General features: G+C 43.9%; 1 protein-coding gene across 2 annotated transcripts in view; it reads right to left on the bottom strand.

Annotated features, from left to right (window-relative positions):
- LOC100744634 overlaps positions 1 to 15,791 on the bottom strand; it is a 38,100-nt gene that overhangs the window by 6,822 nt on the left and 15,487 nt on the right. For both annotated transcript variants that reach the window (XR_002945885.2, XM_012395000.3), the window contains exons 2-10: positions 3,777 to 4,014; positions 3,068 to 3,176; positions 2,934 to 2,958; positions 2,659 to 2,839; positions 2,122 to 2,468; positions 1,285 to 1,351; positions 852 to 1,160; positions 476 to 584; positions 1 to 84 (exon numbers count right to left, since the gene is read on the bottom strand). Coding sequence is in view for 1 of the 2 variants with exons in the window: in XM_012395000.3 (XP_012250423.1) it covers positions 1 to 84; positions 476 to 584; positions 852 to 1,160; positions 1,285 to 1,351; positions 2,122 to 2,468; positions 2,659 to 2,839; positions 2,934 to 2,958; positions 3,068 to 3,176; positions 3,777 to 4,014 (1,469 nt within the window). In the remaining variant the exon portion in view is untranslated. The remainder of the gene's footprint in view (positions 85 to 475; positions 585 to 851; positions 1,161 to 1,284; positions 1,352 to 2,121; positions 2,469 to 2,658; positions 2,840 to 2,933; positions 2,959 to 3,067; positions 3,177 to 3,776; positions 4,015 to 15,791) is intronic.

Genomic DNA, 15,791 nt, shown 5'->3' with positions numbered 1-15,791 from the left:
TCGACTCCGTTTCCGTCGAGCCTGTACTGCCCATAGACATTGTGCTACCCATTTGCATACCCTTCGCGTTCATTGGCTTCGTGTCTGTAAGGATAGAAACGCATTTCACGTTACTTTATGATACGCGTTTTAGAAGTTGACTTTAACACGTGTTGTTAAAGTCCGAAGTATTGCGAGGTATTACGAAAGGATCTTAATAATTTAGAACGCTGTTTCTTATTTAGAAAGTGTCAGCGTTTGACGCTACTGCGATTCTTGACTTTTTCATGTCACAATCTCGCCTTTGTTTCAAGCAAGAAAAAGACTTTTAACGTTTTAAAAGTATCTTCGGTACGAGATCGAAACGAGAAACCGCGTGTATCAATGACACTTTTGCTTCAGGAATTTTCTAACGATAGAAAAATGACGATTTGCCGTATGATATGTGTCGTATCGATAGATCTTACGTGTATTTTCTCGAATTATTTTAACGTACCTCCGGACCATTTATAAGGAAGAGGTGGCGGCGGTGCTGGTGGGCATACAGTTTGGTGGATCTCCACGGTCGTTATCGTTTTCCTATCTCCGTCCTGTGTGCCATTTTCCTGCGACAAAAGTTTAACAAGAGTCCTCTCAGTCCAACGTTCGTACGTACAATCACCGTACCTCTACGATCGTTTCTCTTTTTAATTAAGCCGCTTCGATGGCTCTAGGCTACTATACACTGATCATTACGTTAATTCGATCAAGATAATCGCGATGATTATGAGAAGACTCGGAGGTAGAAAGCGCCGATCGAATACTCGTTAATTATCAAAGAGCGAGCGCTAGATATTAGAAGAACAATACCTATTAACACAAGAGTAACTCACTTTGGATCCATGATAGGGAGGCATATCATCGGCTGGACCATCGTAAATGACGTCCTGTTGCCGTATATTGTCCCTTCGATAAGCCAAACGACGATTCGCTTCGTCTCTCGGATTAGCGTCGAAATCGTGGACTTCGTAATCGATTCTTGGTGCCACAGGATCGTACAGAGGCTCGTTATCGATATCATCTTCGTAATTACCACGCGAGTTCGGACGACCTGGTGCACCTACGAACCTGTGGTTTTGGTTCTGGCTCTGATTGATACGGATCACCGTGGTGTTATTTGGTCTTCGAGACCATTCCTGAGCCTGCGAACCAATCAATTACCGTCGTTTAGCGTCTCTCTATTTTTCAATCGAACGAGTATCGCTCTTCGGCATTTGTAAATTTTTCATAAAAATTACGATCCATTTTTTGAATAAGAATTCGTACCTGATCCACGTGAGCCCATTCCGCGGAGCTGCAGCTGCTGGTGGACAGGGCAAGCGGGCAACAAATCCTGCAATATTCACGGTCACGTGTTACCAGTAATTTTTGCATCAAACGGTACTACTTTCTAATTCCAATTATACAACATCGTGAGGAAGCAAGACGTAAAGGAACGAGGGTTAAGAACAGGATGAACGTTTATGAGGCGGTCAGGAATTCGTCCTGTTCCCCGGTGCTACGATCGTTATCACCGACTGTCCTATTAATAGACCGACTTTCTCCTTGGTGCAAATTCGTCGATGCCACATGATAACGGCCGGTAACGAAAGAGAGAGAGAGAGACTTATCCAATGCCATAAACTGCACGAGCTACTGTATCTAGCCCGATTCTATGGCAAAAAACAGTTTAGCTGATCCTTGTTAATTGTAATTACGTACAACGGTTCAGGCTATGGCATAATAATCGTGTTACAATATGGTCGTTTAAACGTTACATCAGAGTTATGCACGTAACTAATTACAGACACTTCTTTACCATTGCAAGGCATTTATCTTGATTAGACGGGAAAGTGAAACAAATTTCTGATTCTGTATATATTGCTCTGCCTATTTGTTTTGGTTTTGTAATCTACGCAATCAATTACCTAACGTTAGAGAAATAAAATGACATAAGTAGACCATAGATGTTTGCATCGAAATCTACATAGAGATTTCTTTTGCTTTCTAAATGTTAACGAGAGGATCGCTTTACTTTACATATTTCGTATATTTTTCCATATCATATAGACTTTTGAGTGTTCGAGTTTTTCATAAATACCATTTGCTCTTCGTCTTACTAACCTTCCATTTCGGTTGCAAACGTCATCGCGAGGGTATCGATGATGCATTCTAGGGTCGTGATGATGCTGCGGCGAGTAAGAAGGATTCTGCGGCTGTGGGCTGGCTGCAGCCATACTCGACGTTTCAGAATCGTAACCGCTCGAGCCACGGGTCCATAATGGTTCAGGGCAGTCGTAAAGGTGATTCGGCGTAGGTCGTTGCACTATGAGGTCGAGAACGGCGGAGCTTCTCATTACCTCGATGGCTCTTTCGAACGGAAGATCAGTGAGACGCTGGCCGTTGCACCAAATTATAATGTCGCCGGCTTTCAAGCCCGCTGCTCTGGCTGGTCCATCGTCTCTGGTGCCCTAAATGAATTTTATTCAATTAATTCTCGATCCTCTGTTATATCGTGCTATTCCGTATCCATGGTAATTTGACCGAACAAGATCAATTTTACTATCGCCATTTAAGCGGAAATTGAAAGTAATTGAAATTAAACACTGGAGAGTTGCGAAATTACTATCAAATGTCAGCGAGAAACTATGTATAATTAACCTGAACTGTGAGGCCTGGCACGATGCCTCTGCAAACACCACACCCGAGGCGACCCTTCTCGCCGACGAGAATTCGAATCCTGACTTCGGTGCTCGGAACGGCACCCAAACCAGTTTCGTTGTACTGTAGCTGCTGCTGTTGCTGCTGCACCATGTGCCAGGTGACCGGATCGTTCGGGTTGCTTTGCGAATCATAAAGTACTTTTATAACGAGGAAACACTCCGCGGACTAACGCCAGAGCCTTGCAGAATTTTTAATGAGCGATCGGTACTTACTCTTTCACAGGTATCATTCCCACGCCTGAAACAATAAAATACGAGCAATCAGTATAAGTTGTTCGCGTGTATTCTGGAGTTGAGAGAATTAAAAAAAAAAAAGGAAAAAAGAGGAAAAGAATGCGAGTAATTACTTCGAATCTTGAGAACGAGCACTTGCTGGTTTTTTGCCAGAAGTGCCACTTCCTGATGGACTGCGTCCTCAACCGGATACCCGTTCACCCTTATGATCTGATCACCGACCTGAAAGTAAAAAGACAAAGTGAAACGAAAAGTAGAATACACGGTTAACGAAATAGAGCAGAAACCGTAGTTTCGTAATTACGGAATCGATTCGTATCTCTTGACGAATGTTATACGAATAGCTATAGCTATGTTTCCCCCGGAGAATTAAAAAAAAAAATAGAAAAGTTTATCTCGAAGTAACCTTCAATAAAAAATTTGTCGTCGTAAAGGAAATTTACAACTATCGATATCGGCAACGTTAATTTCCAATGGATATTTGACAATCGATGAATTATACGGTTAAAAATTAATAAACTTCAACTTAAACGATTAATGAAATTAGCGAGGGACAAAATGTAAGTACAACCAGGAAACGGATCTCAAATTTTTGACCGGCACGGTAGGTGCATGTGGATGTTTGCGCATTTATGAAACACCGTAAATCGCAACAATGCACATAATATGCAGAAATAAGTAAAACAATCAAGATATAGTAATCATTATGATATTTAATGGATCGTGCTTCAATTACGTGCATAAAAATTTGAATTTACACAAATATCTTCGGTGTACCGATAGCAATTACAGAAATGTAACTACAATTTGTGACTTCGTTACCCTTAATCCATTTCTGTGAGCTTCGCTGCCAGGTTGCACGTCGCTCACGTAAAATCCGGCTGCGTACTCTCTGCCACCACGAAGAGAAAAGCCAAATCCAGACGCTCCACGCCGTCTCAGCCTGACATTCCTAGTCACACCGATGACGGCCATCCTGCCGCCTCCTGTTGGATTTCCAGGACCTCCACCGGTCGATGGTACCATCCCAGCACTACCCGTGCCGGATGCACCACCCGACCTGCGAAAACCAATTAAAACTCAATCTCGTCTGATCGATGTTATTTGGCATTGGATTTAATCGCACGATAATTAACGAAGTACAAAATGCTGGAAAAAGAAAGTGGATTCGGTGGCACGAATCGAATTACGAGTCACCGTCATTACACGTATTGTTCGGTGAATCGTATCAGCAGCTCGGACGGAAAGTGGAGCGCGATTCATTTAGCCGAATGAATTCACGAGTACGCTTTACTCGCGATATAATTTTATCCTGGATTTAACCGCGTTAACGAGTCTCGTCTTTTTCGTTACGTAAAGCGAGCAACATTACTTTCTCGGTATTATTCCTATGCGTTCCACGCTCGGCGAAATCACACGAGACCAGAGTCCCTCTCGCTAATAACCGGCGACTATTCGCAACTCAGTAAAAAATCTTAGTCGTATTTAGCGATGTTGAGATATGTCGATACATCACCGGTATAGTGCGGATGTAAAATTTCAAGATACAAAAACGTAATAGAGCGCACTAAAAGTGGAAAAATATAGATAACGTGTATTTGGTATAATACTTGCTTTCATATTCTTCCTTTTGTACCGTTGGTTGTACCTTTGGTTGTATTCGTAAAAGTACGAATTTGCATATACGTTCGCAGTCACGAAACGCAGTCGGAAACGCGACACATCACGGACAGAAACGTTTCTTGGCCCGAGGATACAATGGGAGTGGTGTGACAGAAGGAACAGTTAGTCATTGAGACTGAATTATATGTATAAAGGGCATCGTTTTACTCTAGCCATCCGTTAAGGGTATTTTCCCGTATTTATTTCGCGAAGTAAAATAATTTATGCGTTTCGTTATTATCGATCTACTAGCGCGCCGTTGTATACCGTTAAAAAATCCAAAAAGAAAACGTCGAATATGTTTGGTGTCTACGGAATAGACATGTGCACCATCGAATATAATATAGCGGGTATTGGTTGCATATCTGTGGTAGTCGCGTCGCGCGTCTGGAATAGCTTACGGGGATGGTGAGGATGGCAGTGGTTTAAACGCTTTCCATTGATTTCCGTCTCCTCTGGATTTTACTGCTACCCAGGTAATTACCACCGGTAATAGAATATCCTACGTGTTTGTACGTTCCTATATATCTCCGGGAAATTCGCAATTATTCAAGAACAATCTTAAAATGTGGCGGATAAGTTTAACTTTAAAATTTGAGAATGAAACTAAGTCTTTGTTCAGTTTGTGCTTATCGCTCGGAATAAAAGTTTGAAAACCGTTCTATATTCATAGCGGTTCGATACAGAGGGATTGTATTTTTCACAAATACGTATAATTGTATAATGTGCGGTTTTAGAAGCTGCGTTACAGAAATATGAAATATTTCGTAACATCTAGCAAGATTCGTAGGAAGAAGAATTAAAATCGCGGACGAACGTTTTCCTGCTTGGGGACGGACGGCAAAACGGCCGGAAAATTTGTGCACGGTCTGGAAAGAGGAATTACGGCAATTCTGTGTCAACGACGCGGCTCACCTTCGCGAATAATTGTCCTGCAAAAATGCTCGTTTCAGTCGGCGGTCGGAGAGCCGCGCAGTCCGACTCGAAACAATCTTTGTTCGGATCTCGCGGTCTTTTTCCACAGTCTCCTGCGAAATTAATGACCACACCTGGCGCACTATTGGCCTGCGCAATCGTCGAGGAAGGAACGACGAAGCGGAGGAGTCGAAGCAAATTCCACCGCAGACGACGAAAAAGACGAAAGATAGAAAGGAGACGCGCAGGGTGGGGCAGGCGGATGAAACAAGGAAAGAAAGACACTTTATGCTCCCTAATGACGCCGGGAATCCGTCTTGTCTCGGACATTGAAAAGATTACGTGCAGTATGAAGGGACGTCGTAGGTTGTCGGATGCAGTGGAACACGAGAATGACACCAGGTAAATGACAGTCATTAGAAAGAACGAGACACTAGTTTAAAACTACTCCGACTAGCTGGAGAGCTCGTCTTCTTTCTCTTCTATCTTTATTCCACCTTGTACTCGTTCTTGCCCCCTTCCTTTTTGCTCTTCGTGAACGTTACCGAAGGCGAAAGAGAATTCCATCGTCTGCACTTTCCTACGAACCTGCAGGGCTTTTGCTTTCCTCTTTTTAGAGGATATCATTTCGGGCAGACTACGCTCTACACAAAACGCAAACCGACGAAGGCTTCCTATCCGAGTCAATTTACATGCGACTATTTACGACGTGATTACCATTTTGCCTCGGCAATGGGTGCACCTTGCGTTCGCAATTATCGGAAAATTACAAATTTCCTTATTGGACGGTAATAAGGGACGTGCATATATATACCGAAGCAACGAAACGTTGGCGACTCGGCGTGATATCGCGTCGAGTTCGATCTTGAAAGACCAGTCTCCGATCTGATCGGTGATCCGCTAGATAAGGGAAAAGTACTACAAAGAAGAGGAGCTCTACCCCCTGGGGCGGCAAGGTGAAATACCTGTCGACGACACCTACTAAGATCCACGAGATTTCTTGGCCGGTGGGATCACTGACACGAAAGGTAGGTACTCGTTACAAGCTGTTAACGCATTTTTAACGTGTTCCTCGCGACGTTCTTAAGGAAGTCGTAGTTGCTTTTATTAAAGACCCGCTCTTTCAAACGCGTCGGAAAACAGTCACGCTGCCGTAGGTTTTCAACAACTCCCTCCGATGCTTGCCTCCACTTCTCGACAGCTCGGTAAACGCGCCTCTATGCCCTCGTTTCTGAGCATCTCTCCAAAATGCGTTCACCTGACGATCCCTTCAACCCTTGCTGCTTTTGTTCGACTGCTCCGTATTTCTATCGTCCGGCCAAGACGGCACAAATGTTAAGCCGACCTGAAAAGGATCGTGCGGACACAAAAAGTGCTGCTCCGATAACCGTAACCGGTGATTTATATGCATGGAAATGCAACGTGGAGTGGAGAAGGTGAGATGATAGGGAAAAGAAAAGCTCAAAGCTGTCGAGATTCTATCTACGGAGTTAGTACATTGTTAACAATGGTTTCATTAATCCTTTCATGGTCCGATATCGATAAGACGCGTCGATGACGCGATAACGAGCATCCCGCGAGCGATCTAGAAACCGAGTAGAGGTCGTTGAAAAGTTTCAAGACCGCGAGGAACGTAATCTCTTATGTAATCTCGAGGACAATGGACGCGCGTAGATTCTCAAGGAGGTTCCCGCGACAAGAGGCCAGGCCATCGATATACTCGGGCATACCGTTATTGTCGTCGATATCGCTACTTAACGATCCAGCCACGAAAGTGTTACGACTGTCACGAACTTTCCTCCACACCTTCCAACGCTAATACTGGTAGCTGCTACCGTCTGAGCGTAGCAGCTCGTCAAAGAGAGCTCTCGTGCACGGCCATTACCGCGCGTTTACTTCGCGTCGAATCCCGCATTCGGTTCATATTTTATGCTAATCAGTTCCCTTCGCGACGAGGTAACGAGTAACGAAAGGACGAAAAACGAGGAAGAAGTTCCTCGGGCTGGTTAACGTGTTTAACTGTTTTTGGAGGGAAAGCAGAGAACGTTGTTGTACAATAATAATTAACGTTAAGCCTTTCCACGAAATTATTTCGTTTCTTAATAAGCCACGGTGTTACGCTAACAACCTCGTGTGGCAACCTCGTACGAAGTTTCGATATTCGAGAAATCTTCGCGATTCTCTTGACGTAAGTTATCGTTGTAAAAAGTCCGATTTTCCGGATTATGATTCGACGAGTCACTCATATCGAGCAGCTGTATCATCGGTACCATTACAATGCTCGACAGACGCTCGCTTGAATACCGATCGTTCGTGCATGTGTGCACGTAGCGAGATAACAGGACCCTCGAATTATCGGCTCGGGATTCTATTCACGCTTTATGATAATTATGAAACGCGCGAAGGGTCCGTCGATTCTGGGTTAAGTTCGTCGTTCGACACGGAGAAAGCTACGGCGATATGCGCGCGAGGTTCGAAAGGAAAAAAAAAGAGAAGAAGAGAAAAGAAGAAGAAAGACACGAGTATGTTCACGATGCCCTTCCCAAGCCCGAGCAGACTTTATTGTTCTCTTTATTGTGTACCTCCGGTGAGAACGTGGCGCGCGCAATCGATCGGACGATGCGCGCAATTATTGACTCGCGTTCAGTACATTTTCGCTCGTCTTTTTTCTTCCGATTCGTGACACGAGTTTCTCGCATAATTGCGCCAGCTCGTGCTTTCGTATTGGTCTGTGCACGCGGTTCGAAGGGATGCCCGGAACGTCCAGCGCGCAAACAATGTAGAGAAAGTCGATGGAAGTTGCAGAGAACACGGAAAAGACACGCCCTGACGAGTATTCTTGTCCTCTCGTGTCTCGTTCCTCGCCTCCTGTTAGATCGCTCGTAGAAGACGTTGGGTCACGACCGAGCGTCCACAGCCACGCGATACTTTCCATTTTATCTGTGTTTCAAGGAGATCGTGAAAAACTGTGCCTCCAAGTCGCAGGTCGATCGTAAACATCGAGCCGCAGAAACGTTCGGGTCAGGTTGAAATATTAATTTTAATCCGACCAAGCTACGAAGGTAATACGATTAATATTTACGACCCGGAGGAACGGTAAATTCTTTCGATACTGCGAATTTTCCATTGGCAACGAAAGGAAACAGTTGTAACAGTTGCTTCTACGAAGCTGAATCAATCGACGGAGTATTAAAGTATCGTAGAGTCGTCGTACAAAAGTTCTGTGTAACGTGGAATTGCCCGTAAACTGACAATGAAAGCCGATATCGGTGTTTTCAAACGAATCTTTCGTTGACTCGCGAAACGGTTTTGTGAATGAAGTGGCCTATTACGTAAAGAACGAGATAAACGTTGCTGGAGGGACGGAATAATAACGATTAACCGATTCCCGGTAATAACGAGGAAACCAACTGGTTTCCTAATTGACGTTTCGCGTAGCGCAATGGGCTACCTCGATTACAAGAATTTTCCTCCGAGCTCGCTCTTGGTGAATACGTTCGTAGCCCGTTCATGTAGGAATACACGCAGCCGTGCAATGAACGGCGTATACCGCGATTAATGGCAAGATCAGGCGAACTTGTATTTCAGAAAAGTCGCGATTACAGGTTTTTCTGGTTCCTGTTTCGTCACGGTGTGAGGCGCGTTCGAGAAACTTTGAAAAGAGTAGCAGACGAACATCATGTTAAAGCAAAATTAATCGAGGGAATAAATTATCCATCTTATTTTACCGTATTGCTACGCTTGATGTACACGCTCGAGCAACAAGCTGCCTGTATGTATATTTAAAACCTATTTACCTTTTATCTTGGCCGTAAAAAAACGTTCGTTTCTTGCGATCTATAAAGTTTCGCTTTGCTAAGAAACTGCGAGAATCGCCGTAATAAATCGCGAAGGAACTGTGAACAACAAATTTCAAAGTTATCGCATTGTATTCGTTGATCGCACGTCGTCGGCATCCGTGCGTCGTCCAGGGAACAACGTAATTGATATCGTTAAGTGTACACGACGCGAAATTGCGCTCGTTTATGCTGTCTCAAGCACAACTGGCTCTGTTATCGTGGATCACGCGTCGCGTCACAATTTCGAGCAGAGTAAAATTCATTTTCGTTACGGCCGAATTGCCGCTTTAACTACGCTCGAGCCGGAGAGCCTCGAGGAACACGAATCGAGATCGTGTGCAACGAGCACAGATAGACCAACAGAGAGAGGAAAAGGGCAACGCTTCGGAATCGGGCGTGTTTCATGTTTCTTCCCTTCACGCGCCACCGATCTCGTTCCATTCGATCTCGAGAATCCGCGCCTTTGATCGATCTATCCTCCCGGTCGCGGTCATTGATCTACTCGCGCTATTTTCAGCTTTGATTCTAGTATATTACGCCTTGGATATAGCGAGACGATTAATCGTTTTCCCCTCGCATAATGCTAAAGGTGTTCTGTGACTTTCTCGACGAATCGTTCTTTTCCATTTTATTCGATTTTCACGAGAAAACGATCGGTATTAACCAATTACGTACCGCACCTGCGTTGCAAACGTAGTTTTGTTCTGCTATGTTCGGAATCATTTATTTAGAAGTCGATACTCGTCGTGGTAATGCGGTTCAATAAGAAGATATCGCATAAAATCATTAATATCCGTTACTTTTATTTCAGATTTTCCAAATTCATTAGCTGGTAATTAGCATTCTGGATGGTGCGCTGAAACACGGCTCGGTATTTAGTATGTAATGGCTTAACATTACCACGTTGTATCGATATCAAAGAGTTTCGATTATACAGCTGTTCTAACATCTTCAGAACGATTTCTCTATCCGTCCTTTTTGCTAATCGTCCTCGAGGTGAGTGAAAAATTATATAGCGCCTCAGACGGTTGGCGAAGTCGATAAACCGGATATCGGTGATCAAAGAACGGAATTACTGTAATCAAGTTCCCTCCGCGTTCTTCTATTTGCAATTAACTCTATATTGAACGGCCGGTACTGGCCTTGAGATATTTCCGATATTCTCATTTATTGGATATGCCCTTCGCACCGGTCGGGGAAAAGAACGGCTACGCGGAAAAGTACGATGGAGGGCCGATCTCTTTAAAGTTCACTGGATCATTGTTCCTATCGGTGACTTTAACGATCGGAGAGAACAGGCACAGTCTGAACGAAACTTAACATCCACCTTTAACGAACGATTTAATCGAGTTCATAGTCTGGATAAGGAGGAGCATGATTTATTCATTGTTATCGACGTTTATCTTTCACATTAAATAAAAAGAAAGAGAGGAATTCAAGATGAAAAAGGATCGACGCCATGATCGACCGTTTCAAACACGTCCAATGTTCAATCATGATAAATGATGCGACGTATCGATCAAAGAACCTGGAGACTCTCTCTGCGGTAAGTGAAAGAGGAATGTTACGGATCGCGCTTTGTTTCCGCTATTCTTTTGGAACGCGAACGATTTACGGGCCTCGTTAAGTGTTTCTTTTCGTCGTCGTCGTCGTCGTCGTGCTCGTCCTCGTAGCTGCAAGGGGAAAGGAGTAAACGTCGAAAGATACGGACGAAGAGAAACACAATGCTCGTTGCCATGTTTGCGGTGAACGGTAACGGTGATCATCTGACAGCCGTAAAGTTTTCAGTTCGTCTCTAGGCACCCGATTATGGCGTTTAATGCGGCACAATGCCGATAGAATGGTAAATTATTTCTTGCTGCGTGTCTAACGGGAATACCTAGGCTAGGTCGGTTGATAATTTTCACAGGTCGAGTCTGAACGGCGCCTTGTCTCTCCGACTCCTCGAAACTTCATAAAATGCAAATGTATTCCGGAGCGAGGCAAATATTTCCTCGTTAGCTTCGAGCTTCTTCGTTGTTCAGCAATTTGTGCTTGTTATGCGAAAAGCGTATCCGCGCGGTTCGAGTAACTTTTCAAAGGGTGCAACTCGTGGCTCGTTAACAGAATTACTTTTGTTGTCTCGTTCCGCGTTCCGGGAACGACATTTTTCATCGGGCAAAAGAATTTACGCGTTCGAAGCGTGTACGAGGTCGAACGGATTGCGAAGGAAAGGCAACGATGAGGCAATGTTTGCAAAATTCTCGGCTCTTTTTCGAGCAGCGTGAAATAATCGAGTGAAAACCCGTATATGTTTCAATTAAAATGCGGGCAGGATCGAACGATTTCCCTTTGCTTGTTAGGAAACGAATCTGAAATGTAACTCGTGACCCGACAAAAATTGCCGCTTTTTCCACGCGTTTCTCGTTAACTTTCCTGTTTGAGCGATGTACTCCGCGGTTGATCCGTTCTTACGAATAGAATCAGTCACGTTGTAACGCGAACATTGATTCTTCCGTGTCGGTATCCATTCGCTTTTTTTTTCAACTTATGAAACAGAAGATTCGCTTTCACGCGATGGAAAGTAACGCGTTACGACGTACCGTGATCGTATCTGTTCGTTAATTTTTATTTTTATTACGCGGCGAATAATTAAACGCAAGAATCCTTGGTGTCAGAATGGCGATTACGCGACGAGACTCGCCTGGTTCCCTGTGAAAGTAGAACCTCGTGCATTCTGTTTTGACTACCGCGGAAGATAGATGACCGGTAAGAGAGATATCCTTGTCAAAAGCCATAAATCTCGGATGGCCGAACTGGACACCCACGTATTTATTTTTATTATATCAGGAACGGTCATACGTATCGAGCATAAATACAGATAAAATCGGCCTCGGTCTCGCCTGATCGATGGGACCAGGGGGCCAATAAATCCTTCAACCCGATTCTTCTTGGCTTTGAGTTTTTCCCTTTTTGCAGCACCAGCTATCGGAGTACGGATCGACAGACGCACGGTCGTTGACATACGTTGGTCTACTATAAAAGTATCCGCGGAGAAACACGCGAGCCAGCAAGAAACGCGCGTGCACTTGGAAGAGTGTGTCAGCGGGTCAGTGACACCCATTAGCGGCAACAAAGTTCGATGTTTAGCCACTGGTTATCGACCTTGCACCGTTCACCTAATTGGAGTAGAACGTAGCCGTGACTTCCATTATCTTTATCAAATCAATACAAGCTGTCGATTAACTTTGATTTTGTTCCACGAACAACTTTCTCCGACACATCGATCAACCGATGATCTTTTAATCGATGATCGTGACGACTCGTAGAAACCTTCGATTTACTAGAATACAATCTCGATCGTAATTTGTATTACCGTCAAGCACACGGTCACTTTCGTTTAAATACGGCCTACCTACGCTTTCTTAAAGCATATGCTGCGCGATAATCCGAGACGACAGAATACAGGTGGAACGTACACATTCGACTTTCCAACTTAACGATGATAATATCGTTTATCATTGAACGAGCATTAAACGTATCCATTGGAAATCGAATGATTTTCTATCGATGTTTCTCGTTCGAGCAACTCCGATAAATTAGACGAGCAAACAAAAAATTCCTGTCCTCCAATTGGTTTCGTTGGATTTTAAGCGCTAGAGAGATACGTGGCACGATCGATGCGAAGCCCAGTCGCGTTAATTGCAGTCATTTTGCTCGCAGTCGACCATCGAGTTTACGGCGCTTTCTAAATCGACGCGAACCATTGGAAACGTCGCGTCCCATCACAGATTGGCAAATTACTGGACGAACGAAGGTGAAATAAACGTAGTTGGACCGTTTTCCGGCTATCAGAGTGATTTCATTGAATTGTCCGTGACGGACACAAAGATTCGTGTACAGAGTTTCACCGACAGGTCACAAAATTACAGCCGATTTATTCCGCGGACTAGCTCGCAAGGTTTTCCGCAAAACCGCAAATCCACTCCCCGCCATAACGCTTTCTATCGTTATCCGTGTTTGTTTCTCGTTTTGCTATCAGACGATTGTTTCTATCGGTATTTTCACCGAACCACGACGAGTTTTTTTTCCTGGAGAAAGTCTAAACCTATCGGGTTTTGCCCGATTTTAACGAGCATCGAAAACATCGTTTTAATTCGTTGTTATAGCCGACTCTTGTTATATCTATATTTGTATCGGCGAATTCCGGTCTAACCGGGGTTCTTTTATTTTGTTGGATATATTATTCGTGCTGCTTCGATGCGCACGATGCATTCGCTGCGGCCAGAGAAGTGGCCACCAGAAATTAATTGTTTGGAACTACAGTTATGCATGGAATCTGTGTCAGGATGGACTATAATTTTCAACGCTCTAATATGATCCTAGAGCGACATTTGTAGGTAAGATCCATAGATGATGGATCTTCGTTCATAAAAATAGTGACGCGTTGAGTCAATATCGGTGTCTTATTTAACGCTAGGTTCGTCCTATCGCCCTGAAATAATATTATTTTTCAGATCTTTTGTCTTCTTTGCGATTACTAAACATATACAAAAATTTATATTCCCTGTCATACGACTTCAATCGCAACTATGTTTATGTAAAATATGTTTAGATAACACAATACAGGTCAGTAGTTCTAGTGTTAAATCAACGTCATGGATATGGAGATAGAAAATATTTGCCAACGGATTGAATAACCGACTGGGAGTAATCCTGCACGGGATGTTATAGAACTAAACGGGAACTAGAGTCTCCTTTTACGTCTAATGGCGAGAAGGGACCTTAATTTAAGCACCGCCGACTCCGTTTTCTCCGGTTTGTCTTATAAGGAAAGGAAAGTTTCAGGCGTCAATTCGTTAATCCAAGCTCTTCGGGCTAGAATGTGTACACGTAAGCCTTTTCAACTAATATACACATAGCCCGGTCTGGTTATGTAACGCCACGCGTCACGTGCAATGATTCCTGTCTGTTATAATCGTCGGGTGTAATATGCAACGCGAGATCGCGAGAATTCAGCGTCGCCTAAGCCTCCTGGCCCGTTCTCAAGATCAGCAACCTCGTTTCGTGACATAACGTCTCGCCTTGGTAAGGTAGAGTGGTTCGTGTTCGAGTTTGTAATTCATTAAACGACGGATCGTTTGTTCCGATTAATCGATCGCGTGGTTCTCCTTTAACGTTCTGCTTTGACGCTCGATTAGAACGGGTATCGTTGAAACGTATCAGACGCTACAGACGCGGCTGACTTTCAATGGTAGTACACGATGTCATTGACACGTAAAAATCGCGCGACTGAAACAAGCTTTCTCGTATAAAGGAGAACACGACTGTTTACACTTGTGGATCATAAACAATTAGCATCGGGAAAGGTGTGAGCCAACCTTTACCAGAGTTGATTGCTACGAAAACGTCTGCAATCTACTTTGACAGATACGACGGACCGTGTGACCGTCGACCTCCTTTTCCCGTTCGTTCTGTTTAATTACCAAAGGTCTTTAACTAATTGCAATAATATTACCCCATTTTTCCTCAAACGAAAACAAAGAGATCCATGAGAGAGTTTTCAGAAAGAGACTTGGCCTACGGCCTACCGGCTTTCTACATATTTGGAACGATTTTACTCATCCTCGATGATGAGGTAACGTGAAAGCGTCTCATCGAGCCTTATCACCCTCGAGATTAACTCACCGATGAAATAACCGCCGATCTGTCTCGTTTATACGAGGTAACGACAATTCTATTCTGCTAATGTTGCCTTGTGCTAACCTGCCGAGAGAGCTAACATTTTTAAATGACCTTTCCCATGACACAAGTGCGCGCGTTCGCGTTGTTGCTTCAACCTACGGGTAAATATCGAAGTATCTGTTAGCACGTAATGCACGTACGTTCGCACACGTTTGCGAAGTATCCTCTCGTTTGTACGAGTTAGAATAATCTCTCTGCCTCTTTGTCTTTCTCTCTACGGCGCCTCTAAGTTGAAACCTTAACTCCGTGAATCCTTCCCTCGGCCCAATATTTGAGGAATGGCTACCCGCTTAAACCCGCTTCCAAACATCTTGTGTCAATACGACATTCGAAATTTGAACGCTAAGAAACAGCAGAAGTTTCAATACTACAAGACGAATCCTGTTTCTCTGTAAATATAGAAAGTAAAGTTAACGATCAGGTAGTTGAACTCGAGGATTTGAATCGTACTGTCTTCCGTCTCAAGACGATTATTCCGTCAATTGACCCGTGCGGGTCGCGAATGAAGCTGTTTTCTCTAAACACGACTTAAGGAAAATAGCGAAATTGCCTGCGGTGCGTTTTAACGAAGGCGGAATAAAAAATAGCCGATAGAGACGAAAGCTATCGAAAGTTATCGATAGCTTCATTGTATGCTAGTATGGCGCGCTTTTCAATCTCGCCAGTGAAGAGTGAAACGTAGAAATACCGTGGCATT

Source organism: Bombus impatiens, unplaced genomic scaffold, assembly GCF_000188095.3.
Source record: "Bombus impatiens unplaced genomic scaffold, BIMP_2.2 scf_0017, whole genome shotgun sequence".
Taxonomy (NCBI): Eukaryota; Metazoa; Arthropoda; class Insecta; order Hymenoptera; family Apidae; genus Bombus; species Bombus impatiens.
The sequence above is the reverse complement of the archived record's forward strand: the minus strand, read 5'-3'. Positions and strand labels throughout refer to the sequence as shown.